At 43.6% G+C, this 20,188-nt stretch overlaps 1 protein-coding gene across 1 annotated transcript in view; it reads left to right on the top strand.

Annotated features, from left to right (window-relative positions):
- Positions 1 to 17,420, top strand: part of LOC308322519 (glutamate receptor 1-like) — a gene marked incomplete at both ends in the record, with an annotated part of 79,407 nt that extends 61,987 nt beyond the window's left edge. The window contains 5 exons of the mRNA XM_080773816.1: positions 5,816 to 6,014; positions 6,640 to 6,887; positions 9,957 to 10,071; positions 14,527 to 14,661; positions 17,223 to 17,420. Of these exons, the coding sequence (XP_080629942.1) occupies positions 5,816 to 6,014; positions 6,640 to 6,887; positions 9,957 to 10,071; positions 14,527 to 14,661; positions 17,223 to 17,420 (895 nt within the window). The remainder of the gene's footprint in view (positions 1 to 5,815; positions 6,015 to 6,639; positions 6,888 to 9,956; positions 10,072 to 14,526; positions 14,662 to 17,222) is intronic.
- Between the last annotated feature and the right edge of the window lie 2,768 nt (positions 17,421 to 20,188).

Genomic DNA, 20,188 nt, shown 5'->3' on the forward strand with positions numbered 1-20,188 from the left:
TTGTTTATTTTGACAGCAATCCCGAATTCATAATGTAAGCTTCATCCATGATGTGTAATGTGATGAGTTTTCTGCTCACTGTCTAGGCTGTCTTCAGAGAGACTTGGAGAGGAAGAGGAGACGGAACCTGTGCGCGTGTGTGCATGTGTGCGTGTGTCAATCAATATGGCAATATATCGATCGACAATCCGGATAGGTGAATCGATCGAGAGGCTGTTGTATCGATACAGCAATAAAGGGCATGAATTATCTGGGTGACGCAGTGTTGCCAAACGTACCTCTGTTTAATTATCGTTATCAAAGCTCCCCTTGCACGTTGCAATGCACTCCCTTCTCAGTTAACGGGCAATTATGGGCAGCATTGGGCACTGTATTTTGCCCGTAAAACCTCAAGTTTAGCGGGAATATACAGTTAATATACGGTAATATACACATCTGTATTCCATGCTTTTTGTGCGGTGCTTGTTAGGATGTTTAGACATTTATTTTAATTTATTGAAAGTGCTTTATTGTATTGTGGCCTCTGTATCGTGATGTATATCTATCGTGAGACTGCAAGCAATATCCACCACTAGCGCACATGCAGGAGGGCGGGGGGGTGGATTTCCTCGCAAATCAACCATTTGTTTTTTAAAGTGCTTGTACAGTAGTGGCTATATTATGTTCTCTCCTCCCCATTAATCTCCTGCAATTAATGGCTGTTGTTCCTTATAACATATTGGCAACTTTCTTAAAGTGAGATTAATTTGGCATGGTTGAGGTGACTGGGTCTTTGTGGTGCTGGTTATCTTGTCTCAGCACATTGGGCTAAGCTCTCCAAGCCTGGTGGAATGAAGTGTGTGGATACTAGGATGTCATGGAATGTAGGTCACTGGTAGTGTAGTGGTGGAAATCATTTACTTATTTAGGGAATGACTTAAATGAAAATCAACGTTTTCCCAGGCTTGAGTTACTTATCTATTTGTTAATATTTATTTACGTATTTTTTATAACATCTACAACAGACATTGGGCACAGCATTCATGGAAGTGTGAATACCGATACTTGGCAATAATGGTCGATACACAGGGATTTAAAGCTACCGTACATCTGCGGAGGCGGAGGTGATCTTCCAACACTTCCATTCAGCGACGGCTCCAGACATTTGTGCATGGGGGAGCTATGGGGGGGCTGTTTTTCTTTGGCAAAAACAATGAATAATATATACTACGACAAATGACATTCAAATGATTCAATGGTCCTAGTTTATAGGTCACATAACGTAAATACACGTAATAAGTGTGACACAACAATGCAAATCATTATTGTGACACCGTCACCGGCTAATTTCCAAATAGTATGATTCAGGTCGAGACAGAAAATAAGGTTGAGTTCAACTTTATTCCCTATTAATGTTACATGCTGACGGAGGCAAACAGGTGTGCACTTTAATTGTCCTTCAGACAAAATAAACAATTAAGCAGCCATTGTTTCTCTTCTCTTCCGAGAACTCTAAACTATTCTGCAACACCTTCTTCCAATTAATTCCTCAATTATAATGAACTTTGCCTAATTGTACATTCCTTGGGCTCTTCTGGGCACAGTGACTGCACAGCATACACACAGACCACAGTTTGAGAGATCTGCAGAGTGTAAATGGACACACACACACGGAAAAAAGTGGTTACCACCATATAATGTAAACGTGGACACCGCATAAGTGGATTAATACAAAATACTGTGATCAAAACTAGGCTAGAATCGAATACTACTACAAGTAGGCTACTACTATACGTGATCTCATCAATTATGTTGCCAATGTGGAGACAGGAATATACACAAGTAGGCGTACAGTCTATACTCACACAGTGAGGCACCGCGGCCAAACATTAGCATATGAACAGACTGTTTGTGTTGTACTCACCAGTTACAGAAGAACGATCCGCCTGTTGCTGTGGTTGGCTGCAAAGCGGTCAATCACTTCTTCAACATCCAGTTATTTTGTTCTGCTGGAACTGATGGCCAGTACTCCCAGGTTGCTGGTTCGGGCATCTCCTGCACTTTTGTTCCTCAAGTAGGTCTTTAGCCTGCTGATGGAAAGCGATGCTCACGAACAGCACATCTTTTGTGCTGTTAATGACCTCTCCATTTCTTCTTTTCTTTTCAATTGGTCTTTTTCCTCTGTGCAGTTCAGCAGAGGGCTTTTCTTCAGTAATGCCATAAGGTTTAGCCATTGGCCAGAGGGTCTCTTTATCCATGAATGTTTTGTGTTTGGGGTCGAGGGCTGTTGCTCCTTTCAGAATGTCACTGCTTTGATGACTGCTTTTTAATTCACTCAACAATCGGTCGATTACAGGGTAGTAACAGTGCTGTCGATAGTGATCTGAGGTTTCACCGTGCTCTCTTGTCGCTGCGTTGCTGTCCACGACAAACTCCTGAAGGTGGCGGAGGGGGGTGCCCTTGTTCTCACCGGGAGTCGATTCCATCGGCACGCTCCCAGATTGCATGCCATGATTCACCGCTGCGTATCTCGTTTAGGCCGATGATAAGGGTACAGACCAAATCATTGGCAGATGCCAGCTCCAAATTAGTGGCTTGTAGGTGGTCGTTTAGCCTTTTTGTGAGGCTGAAGACGCGTTCTAGCATAGTGACATGCAAAACAAACTCTCCGTCAATCACTCCAGTGAGTGCCCTTGCTTCTGCTGATCTGTGAGGATTTGACTGGCCGCGCACGTCTGCCAAAGTCGCTATGATAGCAGGCATAGTTTTTTTTTTATTGCAGACAGTGCAGCGTACTGACAGGCCCATCTCGTGTCCACCACTGGTTTGGTGGGCTCCAGTTGTCGCTGCTTGCCGACAAACTGATTGTGAACTACAGATCCAGAAAACAAATTGTACAGGGTTCTGCCACTGGTTTTACTTTATGCACACAGTCAACCAACACTAGATTTAACCTGTGGGCAAAGCAATGAATGTAAATAGCCTGTGGCACGTCCCGACGAAACCTTTCTTGCACACCATTACTGCATCCCGACATTACTGATGCAACATCGTAGCACTGGGCGATGCATGCGTTTTTATCCATGTTCCACTTGGCCAGTGTATCTTTAATGGACCTGAGTAAACAGTTTGCATCCAAGCTTTCTGCAACAACGAAATCAAGGAACTCTTCATAAATGTCGTTTATTTTTTAAGTAACGCAAAACAACAGATCTGCTCCTTTTCACTTATATCCTTGGTTTCATCAACCATTAAAGCGAAGTGCTCTGCCTCTTTTATCTCGTCACTCACGTCCCCCCTTATCATGCTAGCCATAATATCTATCAATAGGCTTGGGCGATCATTTTGATATCGGTATTGATGCCGTGAATAATATCGCGATTATCGGTATTATCGATTATCAGCCTTTTTTATTTTCCCGAAATGCTGCCAAACAGCAGTATTTCCAGATGTTTTTTTACGAACCAACTTGCTAGGACTTGTTACTCTCACCAGCGCCATGTTTTGTTTGCTTTCCTGGGCGGAGGCGGTCCGACAATGCTGCTGTCGCCTCGTTACGATATTGGGTATAATCGGTATTCGATATTATTTAATAAATAATATCGAATACCGATTATACCGATTATTTGAATATCGGTAATATCGTGGAGTATATAAATAATATTTATATACTCCACGATATTACCGATATTCAAATATTGCGATAAACGGTAATATCGGTATATTGTCCAAGACTATCTATCAATTTGTTCTGGATGTCATGGTGCATACCCGTCAGTTAACGTTTTTGACACTCTAATGTCAAACTTTATATGTATAATAGTTCAAGGAAATTCCCTCTGTTTGTGGTTTTCTCGTCTTCTCTGACGAGAAATTGAATGAATCAATCTATGCCATTGAAGCACAGTTTTGTGGTATTTCCAAACAAGTGAATTATTTCACCTGTTCTTATCAGAGGCAAATAGTGAGAGGCCAACTGGCCAACGATGTGTCTCCGCTGCTCCGGATGTGTGCTGACCAGAACCAGCCTTACTGGATCCCCTTTGACCAATTGCTTGACAAGCTGTATAACGCAGTGTCTCAATTACTGCCTATTTTCTGCTACCATCACCTTGGAATGTCCAGCATCAAGCTGAGTTAGAATCCGTGACCCACTTTTGTCTCTCAACTTAGATTCACTCCACGCCTCCATTGCTTTTTTATGGGCAGAACTTCCATGGTGCCTTTTCTCCAGTTGCGACAACCCACATCCGTAAAGGTATTTTCATTTTGACCTCCAGGCTGAAAAACATGTCATGCAAAGCAGAAGCATGCAAAGCAGAACGCAGCATCACCTGACACAGAATAGACCCAGAACGAACAGCTTTTAAACGCCCTTGATTGAGATCCAAACTTCCTATTAGGATAAGACCTTAATTGAGGACGCCTCTGCCCCTTCCGCTGGATCCTGGCTTAACTCCATAGGGCCAGGTGGTGTCTTCTTGCCCGTAGCAGGCTGGTTAGCTGGTTGCACCATGCCCATGACAGAAGCTGGATCCTGGCTTAACTCCATAGGGCCAGGTGGTGTCTTCTTGCCAGTAGCAGGCTGGTCAGCTGGTTGCACCATGCCCATGACAGAAGCTGCTCCCCTGGCCTGAGTGGCTTCATTTTCAGGCTGTCCATGTTCGCTCTCTGACCCTGGATCTGCTGCAGAAGACGGCAGGGCTAAGTTTACCTCCTCTTCTTTATCACCCGACGAGTCTGTGTCCTCAAACACCACATTATTATTCACATCATGAATGTCGTCTTCCTCCTCCGTGTTTACATTCTCCTCTCGATTCTCTTCTTCCTCCTCGCCAATGCTGCTGCTGCTCGGTGGTGGTGGAACCGGCGGATTGGGAGCGGCGGCGGCCGCTGTTTCACCACCGTCAGCCGAGTCGTCCACTGAATCTGTTCTCAGACGTCGTTTTTTACCAATTACAATAAAACGGTCCATTATTAAATTCACACTGGGCTTAAACCAAACGTGGCACTATAGAAGCTATAATGTTTTGGTTATGTAGCCGGCTCTACAAAGTTCCCTCCGAAAATTCAGTCAACACAGCCAGGTTAATGTGAACTACTGTATGAACTAAGGCGGAAGCTCTGTTGATTGGAGATTTGCAATGCGTATACGTGACGGAGAACGAATGAAAGGCTACGGTAACCGGAAGGCTCGCCCCCATAGAAAATAAAGGTTATGGATTATTTCAGCATTATCCATCATTCCAAAAATGATGATTATAGTAATGATTTATATAAAAGTAAGTCACTGTCACTGTTCTGTGCTGTATACATGGCACATGCCTATCAATGGTGCACACTTAAGTATGGATAAAAAACAGAAACAACAAACAACCATGCATTTCTGTTATAGTATTGTGATGGCCTCATTTGTTGTATTTATTGTATTATAAGAATGCTTGATTTAATTTATTTATTTGATCTGAAGTAATTGGTTTTGAATATATATATATTTTTAATTTACAGATATTTGGTCTCCTTTGTTTTTGCCATTTTCATGTTTACACACTGGGAAATAAATGTCATGGTCGTACTAAGGGTACAAGAAGTTACATTCTACCATCACCCGACGCTAATCATGTCCTTTGCTTATATTGACTACATAGACACCTTATTTGCTTTTTTTAATGTATCTTTTGCCTTGTTTCTACTGTACTTTTTTATTTTTTCTTATACTTAAATGTATGCTGTAACCTTATCTGCTCTGCCACCTCTGGGCCACTGGTTTCCCCCCACGGGATAGTAAAGGTATCTATATCTATAACAACCTGAACTCGTCTCTCTACCTGTACAGGTCTCTCTCTGGGCGTATCGTGGGTGGCGTGTGGTGGTTCTTCACCCTCATCATCATCTCATCCTACACAGCCAACCTGGCTGCCTTCCTGACAGTGGAGAGGATGGTGTCTCCCATAGAGAGCGCCGAGGACCTGGCCAAGCAGACTGAGATAGCATACGGAACGCTGGACGCTGGATCCACCAAAGAATTCTTCAGGGTGAGGACCTGATGGAGATCATCAGCTGGTGAAAAGAGATATGCACGCAGCATATTATGCTGTTAGAGTGTGTGTGTGTGTGTGTGTGTGTGTGTGTGTGTGTGTGTGTGTGTGTGTCCCACTATTAATTTCAATGGAAGTTGCTCAGTGGTGTTTTGAAGCACCCTGAAGAACGTTCTACTTCCACATTTGACCACCACAATTTGGTGGTCAAATGCGGAACTGCAAACCGAGCGCTCAATGTTAAACCCAGCTACACAGGGTTTCCTCGTTTTAAATGCAGGAGGCCCGCCTGCAGTTCCAGCTTTCACCACTACGTCTCGCAGCTTCAACGCTGGCGGGCCTTGCTGCGGGCTTGGTCCGCCCTAAGACTGGGAGGTCAGGGGTTCGATCCCCCCCGACCAGGTCATTCCATATAGCAGCAGTGGTTCCCAAACTTTTTAGCTCAAGCTCAACAATAATTTATGAAAACCAGCTTGGAGAATGCACTTATACCTCTGTGATTTCTCTCCGTCTGTGATTTCTCTCTCTCTCTCTCTCTCTCTGCCTGTCTGTCCGATTGTCTGTTGATCTCTCTTTCACTCACTCTCGCCCCCCGCGCTGTGCTGTGCGCGCGTCCTTCCAGCGCTCCAAGATAGCCGTGTTTGAGAAGATGTGGTCCTACATGAAATCCGCGGACCCGTCCGTGTTTGTCAAGACGACGGACGAGGGAGTGATTAGGGTCAGGAAGTCCAAGGGGAAGTACGCGTACCTGCTGGAGTCCACCATGAACGAGTACATCGAGCAGCGGAAGCCCTGCGACACCATGAAGGTGGGAGGGAACCTGGACTCTAAGGGTTATGGCATCGCCACCCCCAAGGGCTCCGCGCTCAGGTAAGCGTCTGTATATGCAGAGGATTTGTTGTGCACATGCTTTTAATCGAAGCCCGTTGCATGATGAATATATTTCACTTGACCAATGCGCATTCATCTCATGCTGTTTGGCGAGAGGCTGTTAATTGCAACACCTGGCACATTTTGCTTCACGTCGTCATGTGTTGGATGTATGTCCTCGAAAAATGTCTCACACGAGTATTTTCTTTTAACCTCTTAGCAGGTGTGTCTCATACGCATCTTTTCCATAATGTCATAATGACCCCAAATTGACTTGTGCATGTGTCTGTAGAGCACTGTTTCCCAAACACTGGGTCGGGACCCATTTTTGGGTCGTGGAATGTTTTTTTTTGGGGGGGGGGGGTCCCTAGTTCCCTACATGTTTTGTTTCCTACATTTTGTTTTCAATTATTCTTATTTCCAAACCAAAAATATTCTCCCAAACCAAAACGCTAAATTGTTGATGAATTAAATTCATGAAGAAATCAAAGAAATCTAAGAAATCAAAGAAATTCCATAAATGAGAAAATAAATAAGAAGTAGTGAAAATAGCAGATCTACAAGCTCACAACGTGGCGCTTCGTGCCACGTTGTGAGCTTGTAGATCTGCTGTTTCCACTAGTTTGGGTCCTTGGCAAAAAGTCTCATTTCTTGTTTGGATCTTGAGCTGAACCTTTTGGGAACCACTGCTGTAGAGCATCTTGTGTGTGTGTGTGTGTGTGTGTGTGTGTGTGTGTGTGTGTGTGTGTGTGTTGGGGGGGGGGGGACTACGAGATGATGGCCACCTCCTTCAGCGACACCCTTTCATTAAATCCTGAGCCTTTAGCCTTAATCAAAGCCCAAAGGAGGATTTGATCTGCTCTGAAGCTTCTCAAGGAGGCCCGCAAACTCACACCTTCATACATACAAGTTGGTTCAGACTTGACGCACGCACGCACACACACACACACACACGGAATCTCTCATCCATTATGCAAATAAAACACATCTTCTTTCGCACCAACGGGGCACTTAGAGCGAGAGCACAGCTGAGGAGGGCGCATCTCGTACGTCTGCTTTTCCCACTTATACGCCAGCGTTCATGTCTTCAATCTGAAACCAACAACAGATTTGCAGTGATTTCTCTGCCTCCCGATGTGATAATCAACCATTATGAGAATGCTGAACCACGCTGTGTTTCTATCGCCGAAACTCAAGCTCAAACTCAAACTCAAGGGGGGGGGGGCATTTTAATCTGTTTCTGATAAGCCTCATTCAATTTGATGAAAGCAGCCATATGGGGAGACTTCATTCAAATTCACTAAGGATTCATCTCAGGGTCCATATTTGGTGGACGGGCAGAGGTTGAAATGGACAGACTCCTTTGGCACCTAAAGCTTCACTCAGGGCCCAGGGGCTCTCGATTTACATTTGAACCACAAATTAGATTCCATACAGCAGCTCGACACTGTATTAGTGATAAGACAAGTGGTGAAATTAATCGAATCCCCTGCAACGTACTCTCAGTGGGCTGGGGCGTACAGTCAGTCCGGCAGTGGACAAGTGCTGAAGATATTATCTGTCTGTTATGGTGTTAATTACCAGCAGAGCAGTGTGTGGCATTTAGCCGCTGCCACCCTGACCCTGGGCATTCACACACACACACACACACACACACACACACACACACACACACACACATACAGACGTCTGATACTGTCAAGGAAGTTGGAGTTTCATTAGCAGATAATGGACATTTATTAAAACGAACCGAAATGTAGGGCTTTTGTATTTTTCTTCGTTGTCAGAGGGACAGACTAACTGTTTCTGTCATCCACTCAGAATCAGGCGCTATAGTGAATGTCCTGTGAATACAAAAAGGCCAGGTTCAATCATACCTGCTCTGCCGAGCGGCGTTTTAAAGATCACGTAACGCCAGTCTAGATTGGATTTCATTGATATTTCAGCGCTCGTCTAATTGAACCTGGCAGATTGAAAAGAAACCGTGCTCAGTCGATGTAAATGTACCCTATTCAATTCGCAGGCTGTATTAACAATGTCTTTGAAACACAGTTTTTCTCATGACTATACTGTTTGACATGTGTACTATGCAGTAATGCCATGCCAGTCCCATGCATGCATCCATCCCTCCTACACCTCCCACTCGACATCCATTAGCCTCCAACCAACTAACCAACAATCATTTAACCAGCAGGTTTCTGGACTATTCATGGCCACACACCATGATTTCTTTCTTTCTTTCAATTTTGAAGTGTGAGAAAGAATTCCAAGGTTTTACCGGCTGGAAAAAAAAGTTTTCTACAGCTGTGGATAAAGGTTGTCTGCATTACCTGTAGAGGAAGACAGAATATCCCCCATCCAATTATTAGTATTTTACAACTAATACAGCAAAAGAAAGAAAAAATAAGTAAGTTAAGTTAAGTTAAGTTCAAATGACTAGCTATCAGTTTATTAGAATCTGTCTAGATTCTAATAAACTTCTCCACAGCTGATCAGCTTCGGAAAACACACACACTTGGAGAGAGAGAGAGAGAGAGAGAGAGAGACATGGAGCAAGAGAGAGTAAGAGGGAGACAGACAACCGTGGTGGAGATGTATTGGATGTGTTGTTTCAGAATCGTTCTGTGTTTCCTTTCAGTTGTTCATTGCATTTGGGAACGCTGATAGGTTTGTGTAAATGAACATCACAAACCCCTGGGCAGTCGTACGTACAGTGTGAATATTGAAAGGGGAGGTTGCCGTAGTAACGTGGACGCTAGTGACAACTGAAAGGAGATTACCCACCCACACAGACTGACTTCTGTAGCCTATCTAAAGCATCTTCACGTGCCTGATCTGCCTCCCTCTGAGAGCCCCCTGCTTGGTAAAACCTGACTCCAATATGGCCGCCCAGCATTCCAATCCATTATAGATATGCAACTTACATAATATCAGACATGTAGCCACGTCCCTGCTCCATAGCAGTTGTCATGATCACCACCACCTCCGTAAAACCAATCTCACTAATTCACTAATGTGTCCCACCTATAGAGTGTTCTTTTCCCTAATGGTTTTATTATCATTTTCAAGAAACCCTGTTAACCTGGCAGTGTTAAAACTCAACGAGCAGGGACTCTTGGACAAATTGAAAAACAAGTGGTGGTACGACAAGGGAGAGTGCGGCAGCGGGGGAGGGGATTCCAAGGTCAGAGCCAGTTTGACTAAACCAGCGGGTAACGCCCGCCACAGTGGGGAGGGTAACCGGCAGCCCACACTGTGACCACCTCTCTGCCAACCCACCTCCACTGTACCTCTATGGGGAGGAGAAACAGCCACGGGGATGCCCCCATCGAGGAATCATTCTGCTTTATATTGGCTCCACTTAAGAAAGGGCAGAGGGAGTAAATCGCCTCTGCTTTAGACACAAATGACTCTGGTCTCAATGGAGCCAGAGCCTGGATTTGAAACAGTCGAGTCTCTCGTGTATGCAGTGATATTTGAGTGCCGCGTGCATCCATGCATTATTTTTAACGGCTTTGTAATATTTAATCGGACGTAATTAATTTGGCCGTGTATACCTCGATTTGCGGGGTAACAGGTAATGGAGGGTAAAGCAGTGTGCCGGTTACCCAAAGTGATATAGTAATACACATCTACTGCCTTATAGGGAGAAAGATAACTAAGATAGATGGAGTATTAATGCATATCACTTTGACTGATGTCTCTAACATGTAAATGCTTTGTGTGTGTGTGTGTGTGTGTGTGTGTGTGTGTGTGTGTGTGTGTGTGTGTGTGTGTGTGTGTGTGTGTGTGTGTGTGTGTGTGCGTGTGTGTGTGTGTGTGTGTGTGTGTGTGTGTGTGTGCGTGTGTCAGTTTTTCCAATAATCAAGCATTAACGTGTATGTGTGTTTGCTGCTGTTTCTGAACGAATAACATAAAATAACATGGTATGGTTATGTTATTTATGTTATTTCCTTGGAAGAATCCCAGTAAACCTAGCGGTGTTGAAACTCAATGAGCAGGCCATCTTAGACAAACTGAAAAACAAATGGTGGTACGATAAGGGGGAGTGTGGCAGCAAGGACGCCGCAAGAAAGGTCAGTCTCCAAACCAGTCCCGTCACCTCACAGCACACCCGAATCCCCCCCCCCCCCCCCCCCCTATCCAAAGCTCATCCCTGATCTGACCCGAGACCGGCATCAAATTCCTATTCCAGGCCCCGTACACTGTATCACTCCCTGCAGCTCAATAAACGGCTCGCCTCTCTCTGCCTCTTCACACTGACGACTGTTTAAGCGTTAGCAATTTGTCGGTCATTGCGATCAGGGCCGTGCCTTGCCCGTATAAATAATGCATAACGAGTTGGATGGGTTTATGGAATATGCAGTGATTCACTTGCACTAGAGTTATCAAGCAAGTTGTCTAAAGCCTAATGTCTTGAAGCATAGCGCTGCCCCAGATCAATGGCTCTATAAAGTAAATCGCTATGAAAGAATTATACGTTATGAGCAGAGAGAGGTTTTGTCTGCAGACGTGTCAGGAGAGCTCAGTGTGGAGAGAAGCAGACGAAGCCTTAATAGGAACACGTTGAGCTGTGACCTTTGCCCTTTGGCCTCTGTAATGTTCCTCTCCCAAGTCTCTCCAGTGTAAATTGGACTGTGTGCATGTCTGGATGCCAAGCCCTGTCAGTCAGCCAGCAGGCCTTGCTTTAAGGCAGTATTTCACTTTGGCAAAACACAGCTGTTTTTTTTGTGACATCCGAGAGCTGACCAAGGCAGCCTTTGTCACTATAACCATCCGTTTAATATTTAATTTGATAATAATCAAATATTACACATTGACATTGAGAATAGAGCGTGGCAGTCCCGCCCCCTACGAGGACCCAGGAAATAATTTCCCGTTCATTTTCCATAGACTTTTCAAAAAGTATTTATTTAAAGACGGTTGCGCCCCGGACAAAGCCAAGTCGGATCGTGACAAATCATGACAATAAACACAATGTTTTGTGCAGATAAATAATGTTGCGAGACATGGCCAACCGCCAAAGCATTTCCGGGGGTCCCCAGCCAGAAACGTTGACAACCCCAGCTGTAGGCAAGCAGAAGTGGTAAAAGGTTATATGCTACCAATGTGAAATACTGTTTATAATGTGGCTTTAATCGCTCCAATTGATAAAGAGATTATTCCCTGACCATTTCAGACTGACGAACATTTGAAAATATGCTCAAATATGCCCTTCCACAGGACTCCATAGGTGGATTTAAATTTAATCTTTAACGGTCCCATTACAGAATGTAAATATAGACCTTAATGTAAGTAAATGCAGTTAAGATAAGGATTAAAATCTCCAGGCCACTGAAATATAAACTAACTGATCTAAGGCTTTATGTACAATATGCATGAATGCATGCGTCAAATGCATTTTGACTCTTTTTGAGCTCAGCATATTTTATCAGTACTGTACTGTACGACTCCCCCTCACACATACTGTATATGTGGTTTGTTTACCATTACAAAGGTATTTGGCAACTAGTGGCAGTCTAAATGTTTGGTGTATGTTGTTACTTAATGTACTGTCCTGTGGGCACCAATCAGTATATGATGAATCACTTACAGTATTTCAAAAACCAGTCGTGTCCTTTGGTGAAGTATGTAACGGTAAATGTGGAAAAGTGGTAAATGTATAGGTTTACTGGGGTGTCGTGTGTAGGTCAGGATATATTATTTGACTCAGACAGCTCCGTTCTGTGTGCATCGCAAACTAAACTTAAAGGAGAATTCCATACTAGAAGGCTTTCTTACCTTTATTTGTAGTTGTTACGTTCCCACCAAAGAGGTCCAGGTGTTATTTTTTGCAAAAGTGCATTATTGGCTATTTCCCCTACCATAAGCCCTCAATGAATTGCATTGAATTGAATGGGGCATTGGGGTGTTGTGCTAATTTGCTTATTTCCATCGCTCGAAAATAAATTTATTTGTATATGCTCTCTTCATAATGTAAATAGTATCCCAAGCGGTACACTTTACTACTTAGTTCGATGGAAATAAGAGAATTAGCACAAAACCCCAACCCCCATTGAGGGCTTATGGTAGGGGAAATAGCCAATAATGCACTGTTGCACCAAATAACACCGGACCTCTTTGGTGGGGACGTAACAACTACAAATAAAGGTAAGAAAGCCTTCTAGTATGGAATTCTCCTTTAAACAATAACGTTTGTGAGAGAAAGTGTCCTTTGTCCTTTGTCTGTGTGACCACTGCCCAGCGAGTATATTCACAGGAAGTACTGTTGTATTCCCTCAACGCACTGACATGGCAGAGCTATTCTGCCCTACAAAGCCAAAGTACAGTAACTACGTTTTTGAACACACCAATTTATATGTGTATCCCAAAGGTCAAATTAACACCTTGAGGGCTTTAGATTCAAAGGCTGCCGGGATTGTTTATTAAGTATTTGCCCCTTTGATCCATGAGAATCCCCCTGAAAATAGTTTCATGGCTTGTTGTCGAACCGAACAATATGTCACCGTCGTGATCCGGAACAACAACAGGCAGTGAGAGCTGCTGTAGTCCAGTTGAAACTACCTTTCACTTGCATTGAACTCATTTTCCCAGAAACTCTTGCACCCCAAAGCACGGGTCGATTTCCGGTTTCGTCATCATAACGCGACGGCCTCGTCGCCAGGTCCGCGACAAATGCGCTATTTCTTTTTCATTCTTAAAAACCGGCAAATTAAACATATAAAACAAATAGCGGGTTTAGCGTATTACGCAGGGCATAAACATGGATTAAATGGCGTGGAAAGCAGGTTATGCAGTAGAACAGTTAACCTTTGTGATTTTGGGTGGATAAACAATTACCTCAAGAACATATAATTATTATTATCATATCTGACCGTTACAGTGTAATATCACTTATTTTCCGATATCTTATTTGGCTGACCAGTTGAAACACTTTTAAACCCAATACCAGCCAAAAAAAATGTTTAGTTACTGCACTTTAGCTTCGTAGGGCAGTATTGCTCTGCTGCATTCCTAGGTTATTCCACACTGTGTGTCTCTCACACGCATCGGTGTCTCACTGAATAATGTCTGTACCGTCCAACGCACGACAGACATCATTGGTAATCGATTATACTGTTATCATGACACTAATCAGTCAGAGAGGAGTCTAATATATCGCTGTGAAATAAGCCCTTAATCCTTATAATAAGCATAATTAGGGGCAAATCAAAGATAATGTACGGATTTGAACCTAACACCATGCAGGAAATGTTAGGCTTACCCACCGCATAAAAAAATTGACACATGTACCAGTAAATACATTTCACATTTGTCCCACATTTACTGAGACATACGGTATGGGCCCTATTTTCTCCAGTGCCATACGCTTATCCCTAAACGTCTTTTTTTTTAATCTATTTGGAAAAACTTAAACATACTTCAAATAGCTGATCTACATTAACACGTTGTGAGCTTGTAGATCGAAAATCTAAATCTAGTAAATGCTAAAACAAAATAAAAAAGGCAAAGAAGTTTGGGGATAAGGGCTAATATGAAAATGGGGCCCTATCATATGTACTGTATACTGTGTCTGTCCGTGTGTGGCGACTAGTATCTGTGTCCTCACCTCCTCCCCCCTGCTCCTCCCCACACACAGGACAAGACCAGCGCTCTGAGCCTGAGCAATGTAGCGGGGGTGTTCTACATCCTGATCGGGGGCCTGGGCCTGGCCATGCTGGTGGCGCTGGTGGAGTTCTGCTACAAGTCCAGGACCGAGTCTCACAGAATGAAGGTGTCGACCGCGCGGGCCGCCGCCTCAGTCGCCGCTCAGGCGTTTCACTGCTCGGCCTTAGACAGTGGCGACGCAACTAGCGCCCCCTACACTGAGCTGCAGAGCTACGGCCTGTACGCCAACAACGCGGTTAAGATATAAGAGGGGCAGAGCCCGGCCACGGGGTAGGAAACGCCGGTATGATGATGATGATGATGATGATGATAATGATGATGATGACGATGATGACTTCCTCCTCACCCCTGCCCATCTAACCGTGACCACTCACAGCTTCCACCACAGTGCAAACGCTCTCCTCCCACTGAGCAGTTGTCGGCTATTAGATGACCGTCTAAAACCGGGCTATAACTGGTCCTAAAATGTGTTCTGTTGAAACGTCTAATATAAGCCTAGACCGCTAAAAACCTTTCATTTTAGACCAGTTATAACCCATTTTTAGACGGCCATTTAGACTTATTTTAGATGTCTATTAGCCTGAAAAATGCTCAGTGGGCTGTACTTCTCTCCCTCTGCAGCTCCGTGGCCTTCTTTGATCAAATTATCCGTAACACTAAAAATGGCCCTTTTGCCTGTTTTCACTATTCTGTGTGTAAGGATTCAGCATGCACACTTACAAATGCCTATATGAGCACACACACAAACATAAATGCACACATTTACACATGAACTATAGACAATACATGCACACTTTTACATTTGTACAACACAAGTAAAAATGCAATTGTACAACGTTGTACAAGGTAGAAAGGACATTTTGATCAAAGTTGTACATATCTCCTTCCTCTGCTAATCTCTAATCTTCTCCCTATGCTACTGTCGCTGACTGTCTTGCAACGTAGGTCCCATAGTAGTTGTACATTGTATACAGTATCTGTATCCCATAGATTCCATGTTTCATCTCTGCTTTAGCCTCAACTACTTTCTAATGTTAAAAAAGAAAGACGATCCAGGCACTCAAAGTTAAAAAGAGGAAAGCGTTTCTATTGTTGCTTCTGCTGGACCTGATAACCCCCTATGATAATAATCAGAATATGTATAATTGCGACTGCAAAAGCTGTTAGTCAGTCCGTCCATCACGCCTCGTGACACACTCCATATACGTCAGTCCGTTGTACAGAACTCTTGTCAAACTCTGCATGCGTATCACCAAGGACCCGAGGGAGTGATGTGGGAAGTCAAAGATCCATAGCGCACTAAACCCATAAAAGTCACAGTGAGTGGTGCAACTCCGTGGGGGGGAGGGGGGGGGGGTCCTGTAAAATTGGGCTAATCTGAGTTGATAGGTGTTTCAATGACGTAATATTTTGTTAAAAAATATTTGCACTTCCCCTCGTGTAATAAGACTTTGATTACTTAGAAAAGTGCTATATTAATCTATTATTATTATTATTATTAGTAGTAGTAGTAGTAGTAGTATTAAATACTTAACAGACAACATTTTAGAAACCAAACGTCCTATAACATGTGACAAATAACAGTATTCTTCTAAGACTACTTCCTAAATCAGAGACATGATGAAATGCTCTTTATGCACAAAGCAAACATGAGACGAGGACTGATCTTCTCTGTGAGTTTTTAATGAGACACCTGATCCATATGCTTATGAGATGGTACCTTATTAGTCCAGTCTCGCCTTCTTCTGTTTGGGTTTAAAGCAACAACAGAGCAGATCCAATTAGAGAGCTCCATAAATCTCCGGTCCCCCACGCAGTCCAAACCGGTTGGACTGAATCAAGCTGTCTTTGCTCAAAATGTAATCCGTTATAGAAATGAGACGTAGGCGGACCGGGAAATACACCGCAACACACATACGTGCACAGTTGCACACAGGCACGCCACGCACACACAAAGAGACACAAATTGCATCATTAGCTCCAATTCCGGGGCCCACTGGCTTCCGCTGTAATAAACTGAAGAATGAAGCAATACAACCGATGAGTGACGCTTGCTTCCCCCCCCCCCCCCCCCCCACACACACACACACACACACTCTTGCTCTGCTCCGCTTGTTACCAAATGTGGATGTTGATGTATGTTGTCCCATGCCAGAGAGAGGCGCCCAGAGCTACATGCTACAATGAAAGCCAATGCCCTGTGACTCTTAAGCTTAGTTTATAATACTCCCATCGTACGGCGGCGGCGCTTGCCAACAAGAACTGATCTTCCAGGCTCTTCCAGTTCTCATTGGCAAGTGACACATTAGGCTTTCACAACTCACTCCAATTCCTAACAGCAACACGTTAAGGTGCATGGCGTCATTACAGCTGCTGGTGCTCATCTATTCATTTAATAAGAGGCTATTAGACCGGAGGAGACGCATGTTGCTGAAACATACATTTGATGCTGTCATCTGTGTTCTCGTACAACAGAGAGCCCCGCGGGCGATACAAAGCATACTCTGTTTACTCCTAACCCTAATCGGTGCATTAGTCTTCCCTGCTCCTATGGGGATAAACATAAACACAGTTTCAGATCTAGCCGACAGTCAAAGCATACATAACATGAACCCTAACGTGATGCTGTGTGCGTGTGTTGTACGCGCATGCTTTCCCGTCCAACAGCAATCCATCAACGACGCCCTGCGTTGCTCCACGCTGACGAGGATGGTGAGCGGCATCGACGGAGGAGGAGGAGGAGGAGGGGGCGGAGAGAACGGACGCATCCTCGCCCACGACTTCCCCCAGAGCGTCCAGACTCTGCCCTCCTGTATGAGCCACACCACCAGCAGCAACATGGGACTGGGCGCCTCTGGCATGTGATCACCACCAGCCATCAGATTATGTGTGAGTGTGTGGCTGGGCTGTGGCGGGGGGGGGGGGGGTTTCTTTGACATTACAAACATGGCTGCCCCAGTTAGAGCCCCTCCAACGCTCTCTGCCCCACCACCACCGCATCTATTCCCCCTGGCTGTGGATCTCTGCCCCCCCCTCTCCCCCCAAAAAAAACAACAAAAAAAGAAAACCGACCCGTTCCTTATACTGCCAAAATGCACTCTCGGACAATTCGCTGACTATTGTCGACTTTGAACCAACAACACACTTCCATGTTTTATGTTGTTTCCATTTAGGTTTTTTCCACCAACAAGAGGTTTCAAAAATAAATACGCAAAATAAGGAGGACGAGGAAGGAAAAGGAAGATGTGCTGCAATAAGGAGGTTTTTGGCTTTTTTTCCCCCCGATGTCCATTCATGTTGAGACGATAAAAAAAACAATGGGCGAAAAGGTAGAACAAACGTATGCTCGCTGTGCCGTTGTATACGGAACTGTCGATTTCACGCCTATGCGTGTGCAACGTTCTCATCTGCACCGCTGATTTACTTTACCCACCTACGTGTTATCTGAGGGCTGCATCGTGTGACCTTCGTTCTTCACTAGAGGAAGTCAAATGAAACGCTTTTACAGTCACTAACGAGGATTTTTACATTGTGTTGAGAGAGCCTCCTCGTTTTGACTGTTTCCAGAGGACGCCATGCTCTGAAATCACTCATCCAGTCGTTATGGTGTTGTGTACAGTTTACATTGTGGGGAGCTTCGTCAAAAGGTTTGTTGATATAATTTGTCCTTGATACAGGGTTAACCCCTGTTTAAATCTGAGATTAACTAGCCTATACGACATATACATTGCTGCTACGTCACCATTTTACACAACATGCCTTGTCTTTTTGTAGATCACATTGTACATTGTGTGCGAGTGAACGCACACACCACACACATACACGCACACATTAGCCATTTTGGTTCGGTAGACATCTTGACATACTGACCGTTTACTGACCACGACGAGACTATCATTTCAGTCTGATCTTCAATATTGACCGTGACCTGTATTAAATATGAAGAGAGACGAGGGAAGCAACGTGATGTATCCATACATTCATCTGTGGCTACAGTACGTGCAGTTCTGAGTGTCCTAACACTGTATTTAGTTCTCTGACGGTCATAAATCCACTGTTTGCAACACCTGCTCAACTGCAACATCAGAACCAAGGTTATAATGGTTTTGGATTCTTCGTTATACATTGGTTTTGACCAATATTCTTCTAATTAAGTTAGTTTTAGTGTTAGTTTTAGTTTAGTCAGATACAGGATTGAAAAGGGCCAGAGTAGGTATTGTGTAATCAAAAAATCAAAAAAAGAAACAAACAAAACATTTTGTCTATCATTTCAGTTAGTTTTAGTTCGTTTTGTAAACACAATACAGTTTCACAATTAAGATATCGTTTTTCTTTTCCTTTTCTAGTTTTGATTTAGTTCAGTTAACGACAATTTGTTTTGTTCCGTTAGTTTTAGTTAAATATATTAACCATGATCAGAACTTCCTAGAACTATTCTCACAGCACTTTTTCTATAAGTCTGTCCATCCTATACTGTGATGTCTTTTAAGTATATGGCTTTAATGATGCAAAATGCAGCATATAGCTATACTTTCTCTCGCTAGTGGCATATCCCCCCTGCAGATTGTGTGAGACTTGTCAATGGAAAGTATACGCCTCATTTCCATGTTGCTAGCTGGCTCAAGAAGCATGATTTAAATGCGGGCCAAGTGTGATGGACACATTTACAACCACTCTGGGATGGGCAATATCAATCATTCTTACATCCATGTAACGGTGTCATGAGGTGTTTTAATATTGTGTTATGATAAATTAACACTACAAACTAAAGTCATATTTCTGAAACACACAATTAGAATGCCATCTGAAATTGAGGGGTGGATTCACAAATAACTGATTGCGGCCACTGAGAGCACCATTAAATGTGCATTACTTGTTCCAGCTATTTGCCCTGTCTTTAAATTGTATTCCAAAAAGGCACTGTACAAATTATATGCCAGCATTACACTAATACACACCATAAAGTTTCAGAGCTGCAAAAAACGCACAATCCTTTTGTGAATCCACCCCTAAATGTTGTAGTTCCATGCCGTATCTACAGTGCTGTAAACATAATATACAGTATATCGTTGGTCATATTTAGCAATAACGTCTCCTGGCTATCATGACCTCTGTTCCTATATTTCCCAGCCCTGAAGTATCTTTAATCTCATAATCTATGAACTGTGAGTATTGGAACTACGTTCACAGCAATCATTGCATAATGCCTAATTTTCCCTAAGAACTCTGTCTTTCAGCTTGTGTCAGGTAAATAGATTAGGGTGACAGACTCTTGGAGGGAGTAAGTAGTGAGATGTCACAGGATGCAATATTATTATTATTATTTTCCTAGGATGACAGGGGAAGACATGAATATTTAATGAATTTGTCCTCTTCTGAGTTATAGCGTTTCTTCTTTTCATTTTGACATTGTGTTTGGAGTGATCCAGTCACGATACAAATGTTGATGTTTTACATTTCATCAAAACAAGGACATGTTGAATGTCAGTGTTTCTGAACCATGAATCCGTATCATATCAACATTTCTGATTCCCACACGATCTGTATGCAAGTCTGATGGCGGCGTGTCGATATGTGTGGCCGGGTCACACCGCTCCGCTATCGCCTCGCTAGGGTGAACCTCACGGGGCTCG

Source organism: Protomyctophum bolini (genome assembly GCF_963924005.1).
Source record: "Protomyctophum bolini genome assembly, chromosome: 10".
Lineage (NCBI taxonomy): Eukaryota > Metazoa > Chordata > Actinopteri > Myctophiformes > Myctophidae > Protomyctophum > Protomyctophum bolini.